Source organism: Dipteris shenzhenensis, chromosome 27 (genome assembly GCF_047967505.1).
Source record: "Dipteris shenzhenensis isolate YYH24624 ecotype China chromosome 27, Dip_SZ_1.0, whole genome shotgun sequence".
NCBI lineage: Eukaryota > Viridiplantae > Streptophyta > Polypodiopsida > Gleicheniales > Dipteridaceae > Dipteris > Dipteris shenzhenensis.
The window spans coordinates 4,774,699-4,801,964 of NC_141622.1; the positions used below are offsets into that span (position 1 = coordinate 4,774,699).

Consider the following 27,266-nt stretch of genomic DNA (forward strand, 5'->3'; position numbering starts at 1 on the left):
CATCACTCAGATTGGAGAGTATTCATTGGAGTGCTGTGTTTTCCTCTCCCCTTGCTGTTCAACAACCCATCAGAGCTTACAATCTTATGAAAATGGGTATCCGGTTCATTGATGACGTTGTAGATATGCAAGGAAATATTCTCCTTTTTCCAGCAGCATGTCCTATTTGGAAAGCTATTGCTGATCTTCTACTTCCTCTGGTTCCGATTCCGACATTGAATGGCAGTGACAGGCTTCAAGATTGGCACCTTCGGTCTTCGAGTTCAAGCATTTCTTCTAAGCCTTTGCAGTCATTGACATCTATACAGGCTTATAGATTAATATTACCTCCTCCTTGGATTGCCCATCATGCTAATTCTTTATGGCATCTGAGCAAATCATTAGCCTGGTGGAAAGGAAGATTGCAAATGATATGGAAGTTGAAAATGCCATTGAAGCAAAGACTATTCCTATGGAGATGTATTGTTGGTATTCTCCCAGTGGGAGTGAAATTGGCTAAACGACGAATAGCTTCACCTCTCTGTCCAAGATGTCACCTTGCATCGGAGAGTATTCCACATTTATTGTGGTTTTGTTCATATTCCAGAGACCTTCTAGATAGAATCTCCTATTTTTTATCTCTCAGATTTCCAGCACACAGATTCTACAGGTTTTTCTGGATGTATGGCACACTATCAGCTTCTTTGTCACAGTATTCTCTCTTTTTCCACTGGATCAGATACTGGGCCTTATGGACCCTCTGGCTGCAGCGCATCCAAGCATATCTGAATTCTCCTCTTCAGCATCCTTATGAGTTTTTCCGAGCCTCATTAAGGCAGTCTTTATATGATGCCTTACATGAGGAAGATTTGGATGTTTCTTGTATCCAACTTTTCTTTTACTGTTTCTGATGGATAGGGCTGTAGCTCTCTTTTGAGCACGGCCTGGATGTAAATGAATGTTTTATAATATAAGTATCTTGGTTTTACCAAAAAAAAAAAAGTGTGTGTGTGTGTGTGCAATGTGTGTGAGGCAAGGTAGAGACTGTGTGAGAGGTGCGATGGAGACCCCCTCTGCCCTGCCAGCCTTGTCCCCCTGCATCTTGCCATCCATACTGCCCCCTTTACCTCTCTGCAGCCTGCCTTCTCCTCCGTACAGTTGCCGTCAGCTGTACGATCTTCCGTACTCTTGCCCGTGGAGACCCCTGTACAGACGTCCCTGCAGCTTCTGTGCCCCCTGGACCTCCCCGTACAGATATTCGAGCCTGCTGTACAGTCATCCGTACAGGGTGTACGGCCGTCCGTACAGCCTGTACGGAATTTCGTACAGCCTATACCTTCAGATTTGCAGCTTCGCTCCTCCTTCGTCTTCTCTGCCTCGACGCCTCCTTCTGCCACTGCTCCTCCCACCCATGTTTTTCTTCAGCGGAAGCATGGAGGATTGTCTGCCCCTCCCTTCATCAAATCGGCAAAGCTGGATGTTTCTGATGGCCCTTCTTCTTCACTCCGGCTAGATCTTCTTCGCCAATTGTGTTCTGCCTCTGTTACAGAACTTCCTTCATCGAGTTTCCCGCTTGTTTGTTCTTTGGACTCTGCCCTTTTGGTTTTTGGTCTTCGATAGGCTCAGCAATTTGGAGTCTGCCTCTATTTCATGGGCAAGGTTTTATCCTCAGCTCAGCTCTGTCAATGGGCTGATGTTGCAGTGGGTCGGGATTGTATTTCTTGCTTTGTTTTTCTCAGCAAAGGATTTTACTATGCCCACTGCTCTTCGATTGAGGTGGTAGAGCGCCTTGTCAGTGATGTTGATGTTCCTGGAGCTGGTTTTTTTGCTTATGTTATGCCCTGGGACCCGCTTTTTGATCCTTCTGCAACCCTTCTAACTCACTATTCGGTTTGGATTACTCTCAAAGCGCTGCCTGTGCCTCTTCTTCAACATCTTCCAACACTTGCAACTTTTTTGGGAAGGCCTCTTCATGTTCCGAGACAGGAGTTCTTGCAAGCCTCCCGTGATGTTCGTCTCTGCATTTTGTGGGATATGATGAAGCCTGTGCCATCTACTCTGGATCTTGATTTGGGATTTGCTCATCCGATCACTGCATGTTATCGGTGCCGACAGGTTGGCCATTTTGCACATGCTTGCCCTTCTACTTCCAGGCCCATACCGCATGCTCCTTCTTCAGCTGTCAAGGTTACTCTCCCTTCTCCTCCAGTTTCTGCTATGGCTTCTTTGGAGAAGCCCTCTACTGCTCCGAAGCACTACTGGAGAAAGGTTGATAAATCACAGGCAAATCTTCCTCTTGCTGAAGAAGCTCAGGATTGCACCCTTGTTGAGCACCATCAGTTTCCTTCTACACAGGATATGGATGTACCCCTTGCAGAGGGCAATTTACAGGATGACACGTATGCTCTCTCTCAGGATACTGCCCCTGCTCATACTCATATTGATCTTCTGAATGAAGCTCCAATGCTGACCCCTCCTTCATCAGATGCAGCCTTTTCATCGGAAGATACGGATGTTGATTTAGCTTCTCTGCCTTTGATGCCTGTGCCAGAGTCTTCTTTTGTCAAGGATGCAGAAGTACCTTTTTTACTGGAATCTTTTCATCCCATGTTACAATGGGTTTTTGACCCTCCGATTCAAAAATTTCGGGTACCAGCCTATATCAAGAAGAATCACAAGGGCAAAAAACAGCTTGTTTTTATTGATGGTGTGGTTTCATCACTGCATCATTTTTTACAGCAGAACAACTTGAAGCTGGAGGATGCTGTGCTTGACTCTCCTCCAGCTTGATATGTAACTTTTTACTTGGCTACCTCATGACTTTTGCTCTGAGGTTTTACTTGTAAAAACTTTTTTCCTTGTACTTAATGGTGGGTTTTTACCTCTTTTGAGGTTTCCCACACAGAAATATAAAGATTTCACTTAAAAAAAAAAAGTGTGTGTGTGTGCTGAGAGAGATATTTCTTCCCTTATGCATGCTCTATAATTATATGGCCTGGCAGCTGGTCTACATGTGAATTTTCAGAAGTCCAAGTTACCTTTGCATTCTAAATACTGGCATAGTCTTTTATGTCCGGGGGAAATTGTTCCGCCTATAGTTTATTCATCAATTTGTAGCTCATTTTCCGCTAGCTCGTATTCAAGATGAATAGGACAAAGTCCATCTAGCTGCCCCTTATTGACCGGTGAGGCGGTGACCTGGTGGCAGCATTGGTCTAAAAATTATACTAATCTGACCAGACAAGCACTAGTTTCAAGTGGGATACGTTTGTGACCAACCTCAAAGCTCGGTTTCTCCCGCCTCACTTACTGAAACTGGAAGATGAGTTTTCTCGTCTTGCCCAAAATGGTCTGCCGGTATTAACTTAGAGTAATAAGGTTATTACTCTGGCCCAGCATGTCCAAGACCAATAAAACCAATAAGCCCAAGCAGTTCATTAGGTGGCTAGACTTCATAATTCACTTCCCTATCTGGAATTTCGACCCGCTCACTTACGAGCATGCACACCCTAGCTCAGAATCAAGAAATGATGCTGAATGGGGAAAAGCCTAAGCAGGTCCAACCAGGAGCCAAAGCCCCGCAACAGTCCACAAACCGAATGGGTAAAGGCCCTCAGTCAAAGGACAATAGCTTTTAGAAGAAGCACAACTAGAAGTCAGCTAGTCAGAAAAAGAAGTCTAAGCCCAAGATGACTGCATATGAGAAAGCTAAGGCGAGCATTATGGGAGGATACTTACAGCCCGACATACAAAGGCGCTACCATGCGGAGCACCGTTCTTTCATTGCCACCACATTGCAAGGCATGGAAAGAAAGATTACCCCAAATTGTTGGCCGAGAAGGCTACGAAAGCGCCAACTTCTACCGTCGCCATTACTTTGGCACTCCCAACTCCACCTACCACAACTACGAACGTAGTTCTACCTACTTTGAACGATGTACCCTCGGTGTTCTTTGAAGATAAGGAGGGGAGCATGCTCGACAAGCAGAAGAAGGCCCTCATCAGAGCATATGGCACGGCGATTTGTTGTCTTATTCGACATGGGGAGTTTAGAAGGTGCTATCTCCCCTCAGCTCGCCAAAAAGACGGGGTGCACTTTAGTGCCTCATGAGCTTGCGGTGGATGGATTCACACCTTGGGCAACATAGGCACTCAGATCATACACAAGGCCGAAAAAATTTCTTTCATAGTTCAGAAGGACTCTTTTCAGCATGACTTCATCCTCACACCACTATTAGTATGCGACATGATAATGGGTATCCAGTGGTTCCAAGAATATTCACCAGTGCCCGATTGGCACATGATTCCTTCACAATTGTCGAAGGACTAGCTGAGCCAGCCATCATCTACGGGAATAGCAACATTCTTGATATCCCTCTGATCTCCCACATCCAAGCAGCTTGTGTTGTTCGCAAAGGCGTCGTATGCGCATTGGTTTATGTCCGCTATCACCTAAATTCAGTGTAGTCAACTCCTCCTTTGGGGTAGGCCATGGCCGATCTAATCCAAGAATTCCAAGATATTATGCTCCGGGACGATCTACCACCACAGCTTCCGCCTCACAAACCCAAGGACCATTAGATTGAATTAGTCTCAAGCTCGACGCCTGTTGGAGATATCATAGCCAAAGAGTGGTGGTGTGATGTGTTAGTGTGAAGTACTAGGTGATCTAGTACTAGTCTATGTGAGTGAGTCTGGGACTTATCCCATATGCACTAGGTGCTAGTGTGTGTGTGAGTAGCCTATATAAAGGCTTGTACTTCACTTGTCAAGATACACTTGATGGATGGATGAAAGAGCCTTTCATTATGTCTTCATTGGAGCATTATTTCCTCACACCCTAACTCTCTCTCTCTCTCCCCTTTCACCATGTTTCCAACATGGTATCAGAGCCACTTAGCCCTACCATAGCCATAGCTGCCACAACCCTAAATCTGCTCACTTGCCCTATTTTCGCCTCTGCTGCCTTCTCTTTTCTGCTGGCTCATCCCGCCTAGGATTTCTGCATCACAGCCCTTCATTTGCCTTTGTTTCGCCTCTTATTTTTTGCATAGCAGCCAGCTACCTTCATTCCCAGGTGCTCTTGACAGCCTCTCTACCTGCTGGTCGGGTCATTTCCTGCTGCTGCTGCCATCTTTCCATCCTGGTCGGCACCTCCAAGCAACTCCAGCCCCACAGCCGAACTTCTCTCAGCAGCCTGAGCATCATAGACAACACCTTTCTTCCTGTAGCCGCCTCAGCCCTGCACATTTCTGAGCTTTTCCAGCCTCTCCAAGTGCTGCGTGGAGGTCAGGGTCTTCAATTCGGAGCTTTTCCAGCCTCTCCAAGTGCTGCTGTGTCCATTTCGGAGCAGACCAAGCCATTGAATTTCTGCTACAGGCTTCTACAGCTGCATTACTTCAGCCAACTTTGCTTTCGAACCTGCCTGTGGAGGTTTTTGAGTGGTTCCAGCCTTCGACCAGCTGCTCCAGCAATCTCTAAGACCATTTCCTCAGCCGACTTGTCCACGTGAGGACTGCTCGTGTTTTGGAGCCTTCTGCCAGCCGCCATACTTGTTGGCCTCCTCAGCTTATTTCACGTCTTCTGGAAGCCCTCTTTCATCATGACTTCCTTCTCTTCAAGTTCCCTACTCGTGGAGAAGTTCAAGGGGGAGGGCTTTCCCACGTGGCAAACCAAGATGCAACTATTGCTCATGCGTGAAGGAGTTTGGGATGTTGTTGAGGAAGAGTGTCTTGAGACAGCTGATCAGCAACAACGCAAATTATGGAAGCAGCAGAATGCCAGGGCCATTGCTCTTATTGGTCTTTGCTTGGCCAACTCTCTCAATCATCATGTGGACTTCAAGTCAACTGCTAAGGAGTTTTGGGATCGCCTTGAGAACTTCTTTGGTAATAAAATCACCAACTCTAAAGTCTTCTTGAAGCTCAAATTTTATGATCTGAAAATGGAAGAGAGTGATGAGTTGAGTGATCATCTAGCCCGGTTTCAATGTCTTGTTCAACAACTCTCAAGTTTGAAGAGTGTTCCTGATGATGAAGATAAGATGGCCCTCCTTATGAAGAATATGCATGGCATCTCTCGCTTTGAGCACACTCTTGAGATCCTTCGTCTTGCCACTACCACGTTTGATGATATGGTGGCCCTCCTCATTGAGAAGGATCGTCGCAATAAGGAAGCCGCTCTTGCCTCTCCTATTGATCATGCATTTGCTTCCACAAGCAAATGAAAGACCAACAAGAACATTATTTGTAGGTTTTGCAAAAGGAAAGGACACATTGAAGCCCATTGCTTCAAGAAGAAAGCACAAAAGCATTATGCCAATCTTCTAGCTGAAGATGAAGCTGAACCTGAAGAGGCCCCAAAGGAGATACATGCAGCTACATCAGAGGTTCATGGCCTCTCTCTTGACGACGAGGATCCATTTGACCAGGGTTGGGCTTTCTAGGCCCCTATGCTATGTGTGTTTGTATTGAGTTACATAAAGGTTCTCAACCTTGAGTTGTCCCTCTAAATTGAACGCATTGGGAGTCAATAAGAGGTCCTCTGCCTTGGGTTGTCACCCAAAAATGATTGTATTGTGTTTTACTTTGGTTGATGGTATTGACCACCCACTTCAGAGTAAGGGGGGATGACCAGTGATGGTTTGCCCTTTCCAGTCGCAAGTTGACTGAGAAGTCACTATCACACGGGAGGTGTTGGATAGTTGGACTTGCTCTTTGCAGTATTGCGGTGGAGGGGATCGGTCTACTCTTGCGTGTTGGGTCTCACACCTCTTTGCTCTGAAGGGGGGTGTTGGAGATATCATAGCCAAACAGTGTAGTGATGTGATGTGTTAGTGTGAAGTACTAGGTGATCTATTACTGGTCTATGTGAGTGAGTCTTGTGTGAGTGCCATGTGTCATCATGGGACTTATCCCATATGCACTAGGTGCTAGTGTGTGTGTGCGTAGCCTATATAAAGGCTTGTACTTCACTTGCCATGATACACTTGATGGATGAATGAGAGCCTTTCATTATGTCTTCATTGGAGCATAAAGCGCTTGAACAGTGCCGAGTATTTTTCCAAGATAGACCTTATAAGCGGTTATCGACAGGTCTGCATTTCCAATGTTGACATCCCAAAGACAGCGTTCAGGACAGAGCAAGCTCATTACGAGCCATTCGATCTCAAAAATGCACCACTAACATTCAACAAGATGATGTCGCAGGTGTTCGCGGAGCATATAGAAGTGCGCATGTTCATCTTTCTAGATGATATCTTAATCTTAACAGCCACAGCAGAGCAACATGTACGGGATGTGTTGGAAAGCTCTTCACCTCTTGCACGATAATCAATTATATCTCAATGCCAAGAAAAATGAGTTCGACCCGATGAAAATCCAATATTATGGCTATTCTACAAGCAAAGACTTTGTGTGCTCAAAGACAAGCGGCAGGCTCTACTCCGTGATGCCCATGACGCCCTCACAGGTGGCCATCGAGGCATCAATAGTACGTTGGAGAAACTGCAGCAGTGACATTTTTAATGGCCCAAAACGCGGAAGGATGTACATAGTTATGTGCAAAGATACCAAATCTGCCAAAAAGTAAAAGTGTCCCATCAGAAGGCAGCAAGATTGCTTCAGCCCTTACCAATCCCAAAGGTCCTTTCCAGGACATCATGATGGATTTTGTAGGACCCCTACCCGCATCTACAAGTATGCAAAGCACTCAATGTCTAACCATTGTTGATCGTTTTAACAAATTTGGTATGCTTATCCCGTGCAAGCAGACAGTGAGCGCAAAGGACGTTGCCCGCTTATTCAGGTATTGGTACCCGATTGGAGGATTGCCACAGACCATTACTACGGACAGAGATTCCAAATTCATCTCACATCTATGGAGGGCTCTCTTCGAAAACTTTGGCACCAAGCTCCAGATGTCCAAGTGCTTTTCATCCGCAAGCTGACGGGCAATCAGAGGTATACAATCAATTGGCTTTTGATGTACTAAAATTGTATTGTCATGATGCGCAATCCAAGTGGGAGCAGTACCTTCCATTATTAAACAATACCCATTCTTCAAGTATTGGGCGTTTCGGTAGGAGGGCGTTTCGGCAGGAGGTCCTCTTCACTCCTCACTAGGATGATCTCCCCATCTATCAAAACCCATAAAACTACAGGATCCATGGCCGAGATCGCAGAGTTAGTTAAAAGCCGCCTCGTCAAAGCACAAGCAAGGTACAAGCGCCAAGCAAATAAGTCCCGACAAGATATCAATTAAAAAGAAGGTGATTGAGTTTATCTGAGGATTATCAAGCAAAGACTAAAACAGGTGGGCAAGTGATGCCCTAAGTTGTCCTTCAAAGGTTTCAAACCATTTCCCATCATTAAGAAGATCAATGATGTCTCTATGAAGCTACGGTTTCCAGACAGTTGGACGATGCATAATGTCTTTCACGTGGCGTGGTTGAAGCCCTATATTGGCCTAACACTCAGCAGCGATTTTACCAATGAGCAGCAGCCCGAGGTGATCGATGATGCATAAGTCATTGAGCCGCACGGCAGATTCTCCTCCACAAATGGAAGCATGGGTCAAGACGCTAGATCCGCAAATTCTACACAACGTTTCAAGATCGAGGAACCCATGAAGCGGGGTGGCTAAACAAAAGTTTCTACCAAGAGTCCCCACCACAGCTATTGGTGGACTACTTGGAGGCCATGCAACTATCGCCAAGTTAAGAAGGGGGCAATGTCACATGCACCCCTGCACTTGGGTGCAAGGTGACATTTGGCTTCATCGACAAAGTGCAGATAATTCCTATGATAGGATATTTGGGCGTATGCCGTGACCCCCTGTGAGCCCTTGTCCAGGGACAGTCAGGCACGAGCTACGTAGGCCCATCTCTCAGACTTAGGTCAAGTCAGAAATCAAGTCCTTGTTCACTAGTACCCACTGGAGAACATTAGGTTAGTGTTTCCGTCTTAGGGTTTTAGCTAGGTCTAGGTCGCAACCTAGGTTGGGATCCCAGAAGGGCCCCCAAAGGCTTGGACCAAGGAGCTCCCATCAAGGGAGAATGGGCTAGTGAAGGGCTTCCTAGGCTGCCCTGTGCCCCTCCCTAGGCAGCTAAGGGGATGGGAATGTGAGCCCAACCAGCTGACTTGTGGCTGGTCGGCTCATTTATGGCTCACAGCTCCCTATTTAAAGGGGGGGCTGTTGCCCTCATTTCCCATCTAGCTCCCTAGCATTTCAGCCTCCAGTCTTCAGCCCGGTGCAGATTCTAGCCCTTCCAGAAATCCCTTGCAAGACAGCCATCAGTTCAACAGTCCCTAAGGGTGATCAGAAAGGTGTCCACACAGGACCATAGCCGGCTACAAGTTTGGGGTTCCTATTTCAGCAGCTTTCTTTAACATTTTCCAATTCTTTTCACAACTCTCTTTAGCTCCATCTCTCTCTCTCTGATTTCCGTCTTCCCTTCATCTCTTCCACTCACACAACTGCATGCTCGGGGACAACACAAGCCTCCTTGCACAGTGGTCCACATCTTCCGTGTGGGCAACGTTGGTCTTTGTTGAGATTGGGTTGCTTCTCATGCATTCGTGGGTCAGCTCTCAGTGTGGAAGGGTCATCCTCAAAGTTGCATCCCCTGCTCTCTGAAGGAGTGTTATTTGTACCTTTTGCAGTTCTCCAAGTATATAGCAAATTCTTCCTATTTGGGGAAGGGGGCCTTAGTTGGGTACAGGGACCCAATCTGATGCCGTCTACATTCTCTCTTTAACTCTAATCTCTCTATGGTGCATACGTATATGCCTCGCACAAAGGTTTAAAGGAGGTCTTCTTGCGCATTACACGATCATAGACCGTTGCATGTTACAAAAAGAGAGAAAGAGAAGAGGATAGTTACAGAGATAAAATAAAATTTTAACAATAAAAAATAGATAAAATAAAGTGGACAAGCGAATAACAATACCAAAGAGAAGAATTGAGAAATGAATGTTGAAATAAACAAAAGGATGACAAAAAGCTATTGAGAGCACCTAAAACAATTAGCAAAAGCCCACTTTTTGTATGATAATAATAAAGATAACTAAATAAAGAAATTATTTATTTATTTTTTGAAAAAAAGAAAGAAAAATAAAAAATAAATAAAAGATTCAACAAAATGAAAAGAATTCAAATATTAAATAGCATGGAATTTTAAGCTATTGGGGCTTCTGCACCCGGTAAGATAATTCGATGTAGTTGAAGAGTTGATCACCACTTGGACAAAAATTCAAAGAATTTGTATGTCCACCAAGGTGATAGTAAAATATACCTTTGTAAGACTAGAATATATCCAATCGTACAAATTTTTTGTTGTTCTAAAGTCCAAAATTCTACAAAGAAAATAAAAGAAATGAAGAGAAGAAAGAAGAAGTGATTTTTTTTTTTGAAAAACAAATGGAAGACATACTTGGCAAGCAAAGCAACACTTATGTCATCATCAGTGCCCAAGCATAAGCAACTATATTGGGTTTCTAAAGACCCGCAGAGTATGTATGTATGTATATCTATATATATCCCCCCCTATGTATATATGTGCACATATATATATACATATGTATATATATGTGACTATTCTTGTAATATAATTAATCAAAGCTTTCACTTTTTAAAAAAAGTGTGTATGTGTACATGCGTGTGTGTATGTGCGTGTGTGTGTACACACATATGGGCCGAGGATGCAAAATGTGGTTTGCTGGTTATATGAAGATGGCACAGCATGTTGCCTCTTATCTGATGCCCTGTCATCTTATGGGCCCTTAGGCCATTCAGTTTGACAAGGCTTTCCTCTTAGTGCCTTGCTCTTTGCAATTGCTACTCATCCATGGTTGACGCATATGGATGCCTTGGTTTCTCCACAGGATTTTCATGGCATTGCGTATCTAGGAGGCACACCTTTTGTCACACAGGCTTATGCCGATGATTCTTTTTTTTCCTACGAAATTCAAAAGCTGATGTCAGACATATTATGTGTGTGCTTCATTTATTTGATCGTGCAGCTGGGCTGAAAGTGAATTTCCTCTGAGTGAGTGTGATTGGCATCTCCTGATCAGAGGGTGCGCCATTTGAGTTATCTTGTTGGAGGGCTGATTTATTTGCCGCAAGAAGGACTTTGGGTGCTACAAAAGATGTTCCGTAAGTTAGATTATCATTGTTCGCCTTCGGATTGTGCAGTCTATACTCATAGCTTATGTGCAGTTTTATTTGCCAACTATCCCCTGGTCTTCTCTAGATATTTAAAAATTTATCACTAAGGTTATGAATGCTCTTGGTGCACCAAGCAAGATCATATGGCACTTCATCTTCTCAAATGCAATTCTATTTGTTCGCCCACGATGCATGGGGGTTTGAACATTCTTGATCTTCACACTCAATTGCTAGCTCACAAGGCCACGCTCTTGACCATCTTTTTGAAGCAACATCTCCATGGACTCTTATTCTTTCTTGTATGGTTACCTCTCTCCGTACAGAAGCTTTTGGCCATTAGGTTCTAGCTATTTCTAATGTTATATCTTTCGACACTTTCTTGGTCGCACTTTTCTCCTCGCCTGATTCATGATTGGAAGCAACTTCTGGCTCATATCTAGATGAATCCAAGAACATGCACAAACTCATCCTTTAAAACACAACATTGCACAGTTTCAATCTCATGATAATCACTCATAAGGTTGAAAACCATATACTCCATCACGCATAGCAGGGACTAGCTACTATGACATCCCCACTGACGCCATCAACGCCCAATAGTGGGTGTAGACCATAGTATAAACATATGGTCTCACACATACAAATCCACACACCCACACATACTTGAGCATCCATACAAAGTCTCTGTGCTGAGTTTCTGTTGGCACTCCAAAGGTGATGACCAGACTCAGCCATGACAAAGGCTAGCACTGAAGGAGATGGCTAATCAAAAAGTAGTCCAAAATCTCTTCATTCAAGCTACAATAGCTTGTGAAGACTACTTACATTGGTCTAGTCAGCCTCCAGATCCCGGTAACATCCATTGGTTGCAATGTCTTCACTAGAGTTGGGTCTTTGCCTCATTTACAGCCTCGAAAGGAGTATTTTCTGCATCATTTGGGAGTCTCCATATGATCAGGGTTGCACTCTTTCCTTTCCACATGCCAAGAGACAGTATTGTTTAGAGTTGCATCACAAGTCTATTTGCCACATTATTACTATTTTGTTGCAACCTTTTCAACATGTTCCTTGCATGTTTTCCAAGTCTCACTTTATTGGATTGAAAGTTTGATTGGGAACTTCTGGGTTACTCTTCCTTTTCTTTTGCGGCGGATCTTTATATATGTATATATGTATGTATTCATGTATGTATGTACACACACACATACAAAGATATCTATCTATCTATATAGATAGATAGATATATAGCTCGATATATCTATCCACACACACATACAAAGATATGTATCTATCTATATAGATAGATAAATAGATAGATAGATATATAGCTATATATCTATCCACACACACGCGCGCATATATATATAAAGAGAGAGAGAGAGAGAGAGAGAGAGAAAAGATATATTAATGTCAACACAAGCCCTCACGGGACTATGAGACAAAGTACACATCCAAAAAAGAGGATCCCTTACATCTCTGAGTCTCAGAGAGAGTTAAGGAGTGCACAAGACATCTCAGCTAAAATTATTTAGTACATTACTAAAGTCTAATACTATTGTGAAATGGCCTTCATTACATCATTTTTAGACTGAAAGTCTTTGGGTCTAGGATTGAAGTCTCTGATTAGTGCTATACCATCTTGATAAACAGTCGATCTTTCCTTCCTTTCGAGCTTCTTTTACTTTTGTCAATTCTGCATTTCTTGCCTTGAGCTGAGCTGGGGTGACCTCCTCTAAAGTCCATATTCTAGTGCCTCTCAATTTGTTGGTTTGTCTAAGAGAGAGAGTGAGGCGCATAGACACACACACATAAATACATAGATAGACAGCATGCCCCCCGCCACCGCGGGAGACAGCCCGACAGACACAGATACGTGAGCTCTTTGCATCACATTAGAGGGCCATCAGGGAGCCGGGTTATATAGAGTCTGCACATGTACTTCGAGCTTTGGTTCTAAGCAGTACTTGATTGCTTTTTCCTACTATTTTGTACTAGCTTTTTGCATTTTTAGCACTTAGCACTCAACAAGGGCCTTAGTAAGCCCTTTGTTTCAGCCCACAGTGGCCTTGTACATCATACATTTGCGCACGAGACACGCACGCACGCACACACACACACACTTCTCTTCTTTTTTGGTAGAAGGCATATCTCATTGAGAAAAAAATGTACATTCTTAGCTAAAAACTAAAAATGGTGAAAGAACACTTCTAGTTGGGCCGGAGGAAAATCTCTCAGTGAATGCACATCCTGAAGGGAGCGATGAAGGAAGGAATAGAAAAAGGATAAACATCCACAGAGGAATGCCCGTACATCCGAGCGTTACGAGCATGATATAGAGACCACATTGTAGGCCATTCTATGGGATATCCATAGGTGCCACTTATTCCTTGGTATGTGTCTTCTAGGCCTAGTTATAGTTAGTTAGGACTAGTGGTACAAGTAGTCCATCTAGGTCAGTTAGGACACTTAGTCCAATTCTTTGTATATGGTGGGCTACATCGAGGGTAATGCCTCGTCTCTGGCGGTCCCCTCTGAGGAGGGCTGAGATAGGTCGGACCTCAATCGTGCGTGCTCTGGTTTCCCCCCACATGTCGTGTGTGGTCTCCGCGTCTCGTCCAGCCACATCCAAGTGATGGGTCTCACTGCTGATCCATAGTGCTCGTCTCCTCGACCTCCTCCACCTCGATCTAATCTGGTGCTGGCTCGGATGTGTAAAAATCAGTCACGCATGTTTGTGCTCGGTCTAGCTTGGTGTCTTGAGGCATCAACTGTAGCTGATCTCTGGCTTGCCGCACAAGAGAATCTCCGTGTCTCCGCATCTCAATCAGGTGCAGCCCAATGCAAACCTGGTCAGGGAAATGTAGCAGTCGTGTGAGTGGTTTGAAGCCGAGCCCCTCCTGAAAGAGACAGTGGTATCGCCCTCGGATCTCACAGTAGGCCCGATAGACAGATAGAAAAGGCTCCTCTGTCTCGACCTCCCCGATTGTGCATAGTCTACAGACCTGTTGCTCTCTAGGTATGCTAGCCACTCTCCTAGCCAGGCAGTTAGCCCTAGGGTTTTGTAATGTTGGCTCTCCCTTGAGCCTCCTCACTTGTACTTGCAGCATTTTCAATACAGCAGCCCGTTTTTTGTGCTTCTTCCACTCATTTTTTAGCTTCCATTGCTTCCTACACCCAACAATGGTATCAGAGTAGGTCAGGGTTCCATCCTTTAGCCATTTCCAACTTCTCCAAGCTGTTGGTGACCTGTTCCAGCCTCCTTTTGACTCATTTCCTTGCTGGTGGGCACATTTCCCAAGGCATTGGTGGCTGCTGCAGCTACCTGAGGCAGTTTTCAGCCTTTTCATCACGGGAAAAAATCTTTTTCGAGTTGCTGCTGCATTTTCCGGCTCTTTTTCTACCCTGTTGAAGCCACTTAAGTCTGTTTGGAAGTCCGTACATTATGTACGGACTGCTGGTGTCGCACGTGTGAGCCGTACAGGTTCATTAACTGCTGTACGAAACTCACAAACTCATTTAAGGCTGTATGGACTGTGTACGGGGGCATTTAAAGACTGTCGGATCATTTAAGACACTGCTGCTGCAATACGGGCAGCCGTACACCACACATGTGAGCTGCAACTGCAGTACGGGTCTGCCTCGAGGTCCAATTTGCAGATTTCTCAGCATTTTGGAGCTACTTCGTGAAGCGTGTCAGCTGTTGAAGCCCTTTGGAGCAGTTTTCTTGCTGCCTCGAGCTGCGTGCTGGCTGTTGAAGCCATTTGGAGCTTGTTGAAGTGATCAAGGGTACACTCCTTTAGCCCCTTCTTCCTCTTTTGGCATCCCTTTGCCTCGAGCTGCGAGTTCCTCGCCATTGGATCTCTTTCTCTCCATTTCTAAGTGCTCTCCTCCTCGTGGGAGCACTTTCTTTTGCTGTAATTCTCATTTCCAGCCCTCATTTGCTTGCATTCAGAGCAATACACTGTTGTCCTTTCGGGCTACATCATTGGGTAAGCTGTTGTTGCATTGGTTCTTTCCAATTTCTGCTTCATTTGCATTTTGGAAAGGCCTCGTGTTGCCTTAGGGGATTTTTCTTGCAACAAGTACACCTTGGGACAGCAGAGTCTCTTGCAGGCATAAGCTTTGAAGCTTGAGCAGAATTTTGTTACTTGATTTTGAGAGGTTGCCTTTCTCTCATTTGCTTTGCCAATTGGTGCATTTGTCTTGAATTTCAGCACCATGTCTAGCGGCAAAGATTTGATTTGTTTGGCAAAGATGTCTGCTACAGGTACTTTGCCTCCTACACGAGTAGATTCAGTGGGATGGTCATGATGCCAAAGCACATGCCTTGATTGCTCTTTCAGTGAAACGGGTTATTATCCCTCATATCCGGTCTTGCAATACAGCTAAGCAAGCATGGGATCAGCTTGCATCTTTGTATCAGGTGCAGAATGAGGAGAGGGTTGCCTATCTCCGCCGCAAGCAGTTGAAAGACTTGAAGCTTGAAGAGGGTGGTAACATGGACGCTATCTCACTAATGTGAAGGATTTGAAAGAGCAGTTGGCCAACATTGATGAGATTATGCCTGATTCTCAGCTTGTTTCTAATACCCTTGATGGGTTACATGATTCATATCAAGGCTTTGCTACTACATTGAGGTTGGTTGCAGGGGTGATGCCAATCATTTCTCATTTGACCAGCTGGTTGCTCTTCTTCTTCAGGAGGAGCAAAGTCGTGCGAATCGCAATGCTTCTATGGCTAGTGATCAAGCATTTGCTGCCCATCACAAACACAAAGGTAAAGGCAAGGTTTCAGCTGGAAAATCCTCTCATTCCCATGCTGATCTTTCACATGGTGCCTCTTCTTCAGGAAAAAACAAAAAGAAGAAGAGATGTAATTATTGCAGGAAACCTGGGCATGATATTTTTGAATGCAGAAAGCACATAGCATCTAACCAGCATTGGGCTTTCTTGGTTACATGTCAATATAGTCCTGATGTTCATCATGCTTGTATGGCAGATTCAGATGTCCATGATGCCTGGTTCTTTGATAGTGGTGCTAGCAACCACATCACTTCTTGTCGGAAGTTATTCGGCTCACTAGAGCATACATCTCAGGGGGGCAGTGTCAATGGTGCCAATAATGCATCATATACTGTGAAGGGTATTGAGCAAGTTGCTCTTACTTCTATCTCTGGCGATATTGTTACTCTAGAGCATGTGCTTTATGTTCCAGGCATTCGTAAGAACCTCATTTCTATTTCGTCCATTGCTACATGTATAAAGAAAATACTTGGAGACAAATAAAACAATACTGAAGACAATTAATGGCTGAAGAAGATATATATATCACAAACGGAACTCAGTACAAGTGAAGATATGAGAGAAGCTCTGGAGGAAGCAAACGTCAATCCTGACAACTGTAGTGGACTTCTGCACTAGCTCCACAAGTTGGAACTGAACCAAATCTGAGACAGCAAACTGATGCAGGGGTTGCTGCAGATTTGGAATAGAAAGAACATAATCTGGAGCGGAAGTTGGAGGTAGATCTGGAGCAGAAGTTGAGGGCAGATCTGGAGCAGAAGTTGAGGGCAGATCTGGAGCAGAAGTTGAGGGCAGATCTGGAGCAGAAGTTGGGACAGATCTGAAGCTGAAAAGAAGGCAGATCTGGAGCAGAAATTGGAGCAGATCTGATGCAGAAAGGAGGGCAGAACTGAAGCAGAAAGGAAGGCAGATCTGGAGCAGAAAGGAGGGCAGATCTGGAGCAGAAAGGATGGGCAGATCTGAAGCAGAAAAGGAGGCAGCCAGGAGGCAGAAATTGAGGCAGCAGCGGAGGCAGCCAGGAGGGAGAAGTGGAGGCAGCAGAGGAGGCAGCCAGGAGGCAGAAGTGGCTTAGGGTGTGCAGGTACCACTGGAGCTGGAAGAGAGGAGATGCTGGAATACCTAGCCCCCCCCCCTTTAAATAGGAAGGGGCTTTTAGTCGGTCAACCAACATGTTGACCGACCTGGTCAGATTTGACCGACCAGGTCAATCTGGTCGGCCAGATCTGGTCAGCCAGATTTGGTCAGTCCAGAAAAAACTTTTTTAATAATTTTTTTTATTTTGTTTGACCTCTGAACCGGGGCTTTTGACAAATCTTTGGTTGTGGATTTTGCCTCCGATCCGGGGTTTCTTTGACAGGGTTCAGAGAGTCACTAGTGGTGTTTGTACCTGTTTATCCTGTCCTCGAGAATTGGAGATTGCCTGGCTTAACAACATGTGCCTTTCAGGTTCTTTTTTATGGTGTTAGGTGTGCAGTGTATGATGCTACACATGCCTTTACCATGGTCTTGACTGGCACATTGACTGAGGTCTTTATAGACTTGATGCTTATGACAAATGTTTGGATGATGATGCTGCACTTGCCGATGCACATGCTTTTGCTCTTGATTCTACCATGGCAGATACTCATTTGTGGCATGAGAGGTTTGGACACCTCAATTTTCGAGCCCTGGTGAAGTTATATAAGGAGGATATGGTTGGTGATCTTCCCAAAATGCATATGCCTACAAAACATGTTTGTGAACCATGCTTGTGTGGTAAGATGCACCGTGCTGCGTTTCCCAAGGATAGGAGAGTTGGTGCTTCACGTGGCAGATACTCATTTGTGGAATGAGAGGTTTGGATACTCATTTGTGGTATGAGAGGTTTAGACACCTCAATTTTGGAGCCCTGGTGAAGTTATATAAGGAGGATATGGCTGTTGATCTTCCCAAAATGCATATGCCTACAAAACATATTTGTGAACCATGCTTGCTTGGTAAGATGCACCGTGCTGCGTTTCCCAAGGATGGGAGAGTTGGTGCTTCATGTAAGCTTTATTTGGTTCATAATGATGTTTGTGGACCTAGGAGGGTGGCAGCCCTTGCGAGGTTCTACTATTTTGTCACTTTTATTGATGACTTCACCAGGTACACTTGGATTTTCACATTGCAATCCAAATCTAAAGTTTCTTCATGCTTCAAGCACTTTATTGCCTTGGCCGAGAATGAGAGTGAGCTGCACATTGCTCACCTTAATACAGGCAAGGGGGGTGAATACATGTCAAAGTAGTTTGCTGTTGTTTTGACTTCCCACGGCATCAATGATCGATTTGCGGTGCCTTATTGTTAGAAAATACCCAACAGAGGGTACACGCAGCGGAAGACTTATAGTAATGCCCAGGAGCTCACACAGTGTGGTGTGGGTGTGGAATCACAAACTTCTTTACTTATGTGCATTCAATAGATGTGCAGACTCATCAATAGACAATGAACCAGCCAGATAGAGGCAAGCTGAATTGGATTCTATCCATTAGAATAACACTTGGGAGTTGTGTGATTTGCCTCCTGGCAAGAATGCCATTGGAACTAAGTGGGTTTACAAAATCAAACGGAAAGCTGATGGTTCAGTGGACCGTTACAAAGCCCGTCTTGTTGCTAAGGGCTATGCTCAGCAGCATGGCATTGACTTTGAGGAGACTTTTGCTCCCACTTCCAGAATCACTACTATTCGCATTGTTATTGCCTTTGCTGCCCACTTTCATTGGCAGATAAATCAACTTGATATCAAGACAACTTTCCTATGGACATTTGCAGGAAGAGGTCTATGTTTCCCAACCTCCTGGCTTTGAGGTTGAAGGTTCTAAAAGCAAGGTATGCCGCTTGAAAAAGGCCCTCTATGAATTGAAACAAGCACCTTGGGCTTGGTATTTAAGGATTCATACTCATTTGCTCACACTTGGCTTTCAGAACAGTCCTATAGAGGCTACCCTTTACATCCGCAAGCGTGGGACAGATTTGCTGATTTTAGTCCTTTATGTGGATGACATGCTTGTGACGAGGACAAATTGCAGATGTTAAACTTGATTTGCAGTAGACATTTGCTATGTCTGATCTTGGTCTTCTGCACTACTTGTTGGAATATGAAGCCAAAGTGAGTCAAAAATGAGTGGTTTTATAGTCTAGTGAGTCCTAGACATGCCATGTGTCATATTGGGAGATATCCCATAGACATTGTGACTTTCTAGAGTCTAGTGGCACACTATATAGTGTTTTACTTGTCTATTGTCTAATATATCAGTCAACATCAAGCTATCAATACATTGTGAGTATTTTGGTTATTGCCTTGCACTTGTACTTTTCTTCCTTTCCTTTCCATTTTGCCTTTCATTATGCTTTCCATATTTCCATTCCGTTCCTAGCTAGCTACCATGTCTCTTCATATGGTATTCAGAGCCTTCCTTCCTAGCCCTTCCCTTCCTCCTTGCTTCTCCATGAGGTAGAGGGTGGCCGGAAAGAGAAGCTGCCCTCTCTTCTCTTGGAGGAGCTCCCCTTCCCTACTCCTCTCCGTTGAAGGCTTCATCAGCATTGGGATTCTCCTCCAACGTTGTCTCCTCCAATGTTGTCTTCTCCAACTTGAGCTTCTACCACCTCTTTTCCCTTTCCTTAGTGAGCTCTTCTCCTTCCTTCAGCTACAAAGATGTCCTGGAGTGGTGCTGTTTCTGTTGCTCTCTCTGTGACCTGCAGACGATGTTATGCTTCTATCTGGATCTGGAAGCAAAATCACGACTTTGTGTCTTCAGCAAAGTTGTAGAGGACCTTGAGTACTACAATTTTCGTTGTTACATCATTGTAATCCGAGTTTTCTATGAAAAGATATAGCTCCTGCAAAAAGTGACGAAATTTGTTTCTGCGCACGAATTTTGTTCTGGAGCTCAATGATTTGACAGCCCAAGCATGATGCAGCCAACTCAACGTGGAGCTGTCCATTCTCTTCATCGTTGACCTCTACTCCAGCCCGCCATTTGCTCCTTCTGTCCGACATTCTCTTGGAGCTGCTGCCCACAAGTTAGTGCCCGTATTCTGCCCATCATTCTCTTGGTGCTGTTGTCCTTCTACTTTTATCTACCATGAAGAAGTTCCAGACTTGCCCATACCCGAGGTGAATCTCCACTTTCTACTATTGCATTGGAAGTGAAGATGCTTCCAGCATGATGTAAGCACTCTGAAACTACTTCGACACACTACACTATAGTGACTTCTCCTATTGGTGCATTGCTTTGAGCTTGATGTGAGTCCCAGTTACACCTTGACTTCTTCAATCACCTCTCTGAGTGCTCGTGGTGCCCGTGGTACACATACTCCTCGAAGTGCTCGTGACACCTCCGGCCTCTACTTTGACATTGGTGACTCTCCCTTAGCCATTTTGAGAGTCACTATGTGAGTGCTCCATTTAGCTAACCCATGGACTTCTCCGACACATATTTTGGGGCATTCCTACCTAGCGCTTCATCGACATCGTCATCGACTCGCAGGGATGTGCACACATGTGCAGTGGCTACTTGGAGGACATCTCTTATCATAAGAGATCTATTTTTTATTACTACATACTTGATGTTATTTTGGGGTCCTCTGCCCTCGGTAGTCCTCCTAAAATGATATGTATTGAGTGGTTAATTTTCATTGAGTCTAAAGGTCCTTTGCCTTGGATAGTCCTCCTAAAAAGATGTATTGGTTTTTCTATTTTGGTGTGTGGCTTCCTAACATGTTCTGTTATGAAGCCAAGGGGGGATGTACTGTGGGAGCCATGTATTGGCTTTGATAGGTTTAGAGGGGGATGTATTGTGGGAGCCATGTATTGGCTTTGATAGGTCTCGTTATCAGGCCTGGCCGAGTTCCAGGATGTTGGTGTATTCCTAGACCTATGAGCTGGTCATGTAGCCATGTTATAACGTGAGCCTCTGAGCATGTTGAGTCTCAAGCCATGAGAGTGCTTGGATTAACCTCTGAACACGCTCAGACTTTAGCCTTTGAGTTACATAGGGTGCACAGCTTAATGACCATCATTGTCATGTTCTGTTCTTGGTTCCATTCCAATAGTCCCTCACCTTAGACCGTCATTGTCATGTTCTATTCTTGGTTCCATTCCAGTAGTCTCTCACCTTGCCTTCATGGGGGGGTGTTGGAATATGAAGCCAAAGTGAGTCAAAATGAGTGTACTAGTGGTTTTATAGTCTAGTGAGTCCTAGACATGCCACCTGTGAGTATAAATAGGAATTTCCAAGCACGTCTAAATGTTTACTAAAGAATAAATATACTCATCTTTATACAGCAAGAAGATAGGCCCGTGGCATATTACAGCAGAAAGCTTAACGATGCTGAAAGAACTATTCAATTTATGATAGAGAGCTCCTCGGTGTCATCCAAGCATTAAAACATTGGAAGCCTTTCCTATACGGACGGACTTTCACGGTTAAGACAGATCACCAAGCCCTTAAGTGGCTTCAGACAATGCCTAGTGCGCAATGGAAAGATCGGCAACAACGGTAAAGCCAAATATTCCAGCAGATTGGGGGGGAAGGATTAAGTACGTTCCCAGCAAAAACAACCCCGTTGCAGATGCTCTCAGTCGAAAAGGTTCCATCCAGACCATTGACCAGGCCGCTGTGCTCGAAATCAAAGGAAAGGATCTTGATAGCATGAAGGCACAGTACGCGAAGTCAGCAAAGTTTGGCACACAGTTCCAGTTAGCCATGACACTTGCTCCATGCCATTACTCATTAGAGGACGGTTGGCTTTTCTATAAGAAAAGATTATGTGTACTCCAAGACAAACAGCAGTTGCTTCTTCATGATGCCCATGACGCCCTTACCGGTGGTCACAGAGGTATCAATAGGACTTTGGAGAAGTTAGAGTGCTATTTCTATTGGCCAAAGATGCGGAAGGACGTATACAGCTATGTTCAAAATTGTCAGATATGCCAAAAGGTCCACACAGCGCATCAGACGGGGAGTCGGGACAGTGAACGGAGTAAGGTTTGGGGTCTGTTTCAGCAACTCTTTTCAGTTATCTTTTACAGTTTTACACAGCTTACTCTCAGCTCTATATTTCAGTCATCTCTCAGCTCTCTTATAGGATCTATCACTCTTATCTTTCACTCTCTCACTCGCGCAATAACCCTGCATTCCAGTGGACAACACAAGCCTCTCCCTTGCCTTGCAGAAGCATCCTACATCGTCAGTGTGGACAGCATCAAGGTCTTGGTATTGGTCGGTGTTGCCTCTCAGGTCTTTGGGTCTACTATACATGTGCACAATGAGCTCTTCAAAAGCGTGTTTTTCTTGCTCTCTCAAAGAGTGTTCTTTGTATTTCTCAGTTCTCCAAGTATAAAGCAAATTCTCCCCTGATTGGGGGAGGGGGCCCTCAATGGGTACAGGGACCCAATCGGTTGTCGACTCTACTCTCTCTCTACCCTCATCTCCTTTCTCTCTCTATGGTGTACAATGCTAATTCCTCACTAAAGGTTTAAAGAAGGTCTTGTTGTGAATTACACGATCAGATTACCGTTGCAGGTTACAACAAATATAGGTCAACTAGAAAGTACTAACTCGTGTTTTTAAACTTTTTTGGTTGTTTTGAAACTTTTCACATTTCTAAGTTTCGAAATGTTTCTAGTGACTATGATATATACATGTACATGTGTGTGCACACCCACATGCATGTGTGTGTGTGCACGTGCGTGTGTGTGTGTGTGTGTGAATCTCTCTCTCTCTCTCTCTCTCTATCTATCTATCTATCTATTTATCTATCTATCTATCCAGATAGATAGATATATATGTATATATATATATATATATATAGAGAGAGAGAGAGAGAGAGAGAGATGTATGTATGTATGTACGTATGTATCTATGTATGTATGTATATACATGTGCATATTCATAAACACATACATACACACACACGTGTATATACATGCATGAATGCATGCATACATATACATATACATACATCTGCATACACATACGCACATGCATATAGATATATGTGAGTGTGAGTGTGTATGTGAGTGTGTATATGTATTTACAGGCGCATGCACACACACTTTCTTTTTGTGAAAACCATTTGTATTATATTATACACGCGTGCGCGAGCATGTGACAAATGGCTTTCACCCACACACATTTTTACAGTTCACAATTTCTTGTAATATAATATAAATGGCTTTCACCCAGACACAAAAATGTGTGTGGATGTGTTTGTGTGTGTACGTACACACAATGTTCAGTTCTTTAGTTGATGTCGTTATTGGGCTCTGTCGTCTTTATATCATGCCCATAACACTCAATTATACGAGCACTCCTCTGCGGATGTTTATCCTTTTTTCGGTTCCTCCCTTCATCGCTCCCTTCAAGGCGTGCTGTGCGCAGTCTCTAGGAGATTTTCCTCCGATCTAGTTAGAAGTGATTTTCCACTATTTTTAGTTTTTGAGTAGTAGCTGCTACTTCTGAAACAACTATGAATGTACATTTTTTCTTAATGAGATATTGCCTTTTACAAAAAATGTGTGTACGTACACACGTGAGCATGCATGTATGTGGGTATACACCACCACAACACACTAAAAAGAAAAAATACACCACCACAAGGCTAATGTACGTATAACAAAACCAATAAAACGTACATACACACACACATATATATAGATATATAGATAGATAGAGACAAAGACAAAGGCACACATACATATATAGATAGACACACACGCACACATGCATATATGTGCACGTGGTGCGAGCATGCATGCATGTATGTATGTCTATGCATATGCATATGTATACACGTACATACATACACATACATATATGTTTGTATGTATGTATGTATGTATATGTATGTATGTATGTATGTACACACACATTCAAATCACGTGCCTCTAAATGTATACCTCCATACATACATACATACATACATATGCATATCTATTATGTTTTTTTCATTATTTATATTTACATTACTAGTATTATGCATGCATTTACACACATATACATACATATATACACACATCTATTTATATTTCTTTCTTTATATTGATATTAATATTTTATACAACATATGTACATACTTGCATATGTATGTACACATACGGGCACATGCACAAACATATACACATATGCATGTATGTGTATGTACGTATAAAACATACATGTACATGTGTTTGCATGCGTGCATACGCGTGCGAGAGAGCGAGCTAGCATGTGTAAATATGCATGCATGCATGTGTTTATAAGTATGTATGTATGTGTTGTGTGTGCACGCACGTGCGCATGCATGCTTGTGTATGTGGTCACATGTGCACGGATCTGCCCATGTACACCAATGCATTTACGTGTATACACATGTGTGCATCTGTATGATGTATGTAGGTTGTGAATGTACACATTGGTCCATACTTGTGCACAAATGCACATGCATGCACATAAGTGCACGCATGTGCTTGAATTTATGTGCACACATCTATGCACTATATTCACATAAATTACTATTAAAAAATGCACACACATGTGCTTGAATTTATGCACACATCTATGCAATGTATTCACATAAATTATTATTTGAAAACCAAACCTACATATATACACATACATTTATGTAACAACATGTGCATGTACTACATATGTATTCTAGTAGTTACTAAGAGTAATTAAACTGATCATATCAGACCTAGCAAGATGTGTTAGCCATCGGCATCATCCAAGCCCAGTGCTCTTACATTACATTAGTATTCTCTAAATGCATTTAGGTGTGTGCGCATATCCATAATTGCATGAATAAAAAGACACCACCAAACTCTTAACATAGACCTCATTGTGGAATAAAACTAGGGTGGTTTATTACATCACGACTTTTCCAATGAAATTCAACTGGAAAGTTTCTAAGAATAGACCCTTAATACTTTAAAATCTTAAGGCTTCAAACTTGCAACGTTATAAGTTGCATTGACGATTAGGCAAAGTTTGCATTTCATACATAGGGGAGGAAGAAAAGACTAGACTATACATCTATCTTTGTATCCACATCAGCTATAACCATCACTTCTGACTATATTTATCCCAAGGTCCTATCCATTAAAGCCTCAAGAAAGCCATGCACCAAAAACTAAAAGACATCTACATTGTATATACTAAAATGTGTACCTTGAAATAAATCAAGAATTTATCTCAAGAAGTAAAAAATGTATAAAGTTTGGATATAACATCTAAATTAGGGATGACTTCCGGTGTCCATTTTATACCGTGCTTCCAAACAAAACTGGGTACATATTTTCTCGCAATAGATGCAAGGCTTTTGTAATGTTTTTTGTTTTCCCACCATTAAGGACAAATGCTTGCAATAAACGTTTCATGATAACTCTCTCTCTCTCTCTCTCTCTCTCTCTCACACACACACACACACACCCACCCACCCACCCAAGCGTGCACACACAAAACACCAACTAGGTCGTTTAGTATACGAAACCAAAAGTCCTACTAAGAGGAAAGGATAAAGAGAGTGATGCACACCTCACAATCTTTAGGAATTTGGGGGCCTTGCGCGCTCCCTTCTTCCTCAAGGCCACAAGTTTCCAGCCTTGAGGAAAGCCATGGGCATCCATGATTTTAACCTCGAAAGTTCCTCCCACAACCTTCCAGCCTTTGGAAAAGGCTTGTGCATCCATAACTTTAATCCGATCTGCACCTGAGATTTGGACTTCTTTTCCATTTGCTACGTCAGTCTTAGCCTCTAAGCTCTTCCGTGCTGCTTCTTTGCTTTTCATCCTCTTGCTTTGTCTCTGTAGAATTTCCTGTTTGGACGCGTCCCAAGTGTTTTCCACTTCCGCAATGTTATTATCGTTGGCATCTTGTCCACCCTTAAAGAACCTTTTCTTGTCCTTCTTCCTCATCATTGATGGCATCAAACCTTCTGTACCGTTGCCCTTGAAAGCATTGCCGCCAGTCACGTCCTCAAATGCCGGATTATCTTCGCTTGGCTGCCACTTATTATCTCCCACAAGCTCCACAGCATGCGCAGTGGCTTGGCACCGTCCATTACTGTCTTTTGTAGTCCATATTGGCTTCCAGCCAGACTTGGTTGACCTCCAAGAGCCTCTGAATGATGATACGAAGGTCTTGTCCTTCTCTGGCAGTTCCTCCGTAGCCACCGCCGAGACGGACAGAGTGCCTCTTCCCTCTACAGCACAAAAGGATGACGCGATGTTCGTCAGGGGCTGCTCTCCTGAAGCAAGTCGCCTCTGAGCATGCATCTGCGGTTGTCGGCATATACGCGCAATGAGCTCCTGGTTTTCCCTGTAATATTGCTCCTCCTTTGAATCCACTGCAGAGCTTCTCCTGGTCAGTCCTGATATTGAACGAGCAGGCTGTTGCGTCGTGCGCGGTAATCTATCCCGGGCGTACGTTTGCCTTCGGCTCCCTGCACTCTCGTTGAAATAAGATTTATCTATCACAACATTAACAATATCGTTGATTCTCCCCGAAAAATTTATGGAAAGTTGAGCTACGTTGCAAATTTCATCCTGGCAAAGGGAACGAAGGTCTAGGATTGGAATTTTGCCGATGTCAATATGATTCAGTGACTCTTCAAGAGTGGTCCCCATTTGCTCAAGCAAAGTACAGAACGATGACCTCCGCTAGCACAACGAAATTACGATCATGATTTAGGATTCCGGACTCGTTGTTAATCCATGCAAGAACGCCTCAGTCATTCACTCACTCCAAAGCTCTCTCTTCCACCTCCAGATGTGGCGGCAACCCTGCTCCACATGTAGAGGGACAGGTAGCATCATGAAACTTGCATGGCCGTGGAGAAACAGTAATGCTTGGGGCAGGAGGGCGCCAAACCTACCACAGGGTAACGGCTTTAATGCACACATTAACAAAAGTCTAGTTTTGGAATGCAAAAACTAGATCCAAAGACAGCTAAATAGAGAGAGAAAGAAGATTGCATTATGTTCTTTGGTTATAGGAATTCTACTCAATTTCGAAAAAACAAGATGAATTATATAACTAGATTTGCGGGAGGCACTCTTTCCATCGTGAAGCAAGTAACTACTATCTTATCAATTGTTTAAGGAAAAAAGAGAATGAGTAAAATAGTGGACATGAGACACGACACAGGGTCCACTAGGACCCGATCCTCCCTGCAAATGTCAGGGGTGGTGATTTATTATTGATTTTGTGATGTCCATATTTTGAAAGCTGAAGTCCAACAAAATAAGGCGATACAATAACTGATCCTTGTTGCAATTTTTACAATATTGTCCATATGAATAAAGGTGTACTC

At 43.7% G+C, this 27,266-nt stretch overlaps 1 protein-coding gene across 1 annotated transcript in view; it reads right to left on the reverse strand.

Annotated features, from left to right (window-relative positions):
- The window catches only part of LOC147883765 (uncharacterized), a 72,696-nt gene extending 45,944 nt beyond the window's left edge, over positions 1–26,752 (reverse strand). Inside the window, exon 1 of the mRNA XM_087398659.1 lies at positions 25,490–26,752. Coding sequence (XP_087254785.1) covers positions 25,490–26,580 — 1,091 coding nt within the window. The 5' untranslated portion in view covers positions 26,581–26,752. The remainder of the gene's footprint in view (positions 1–25,489) is intronic.
- Positions 26,753–27,266: the final 514 nt, after the last annotated feature.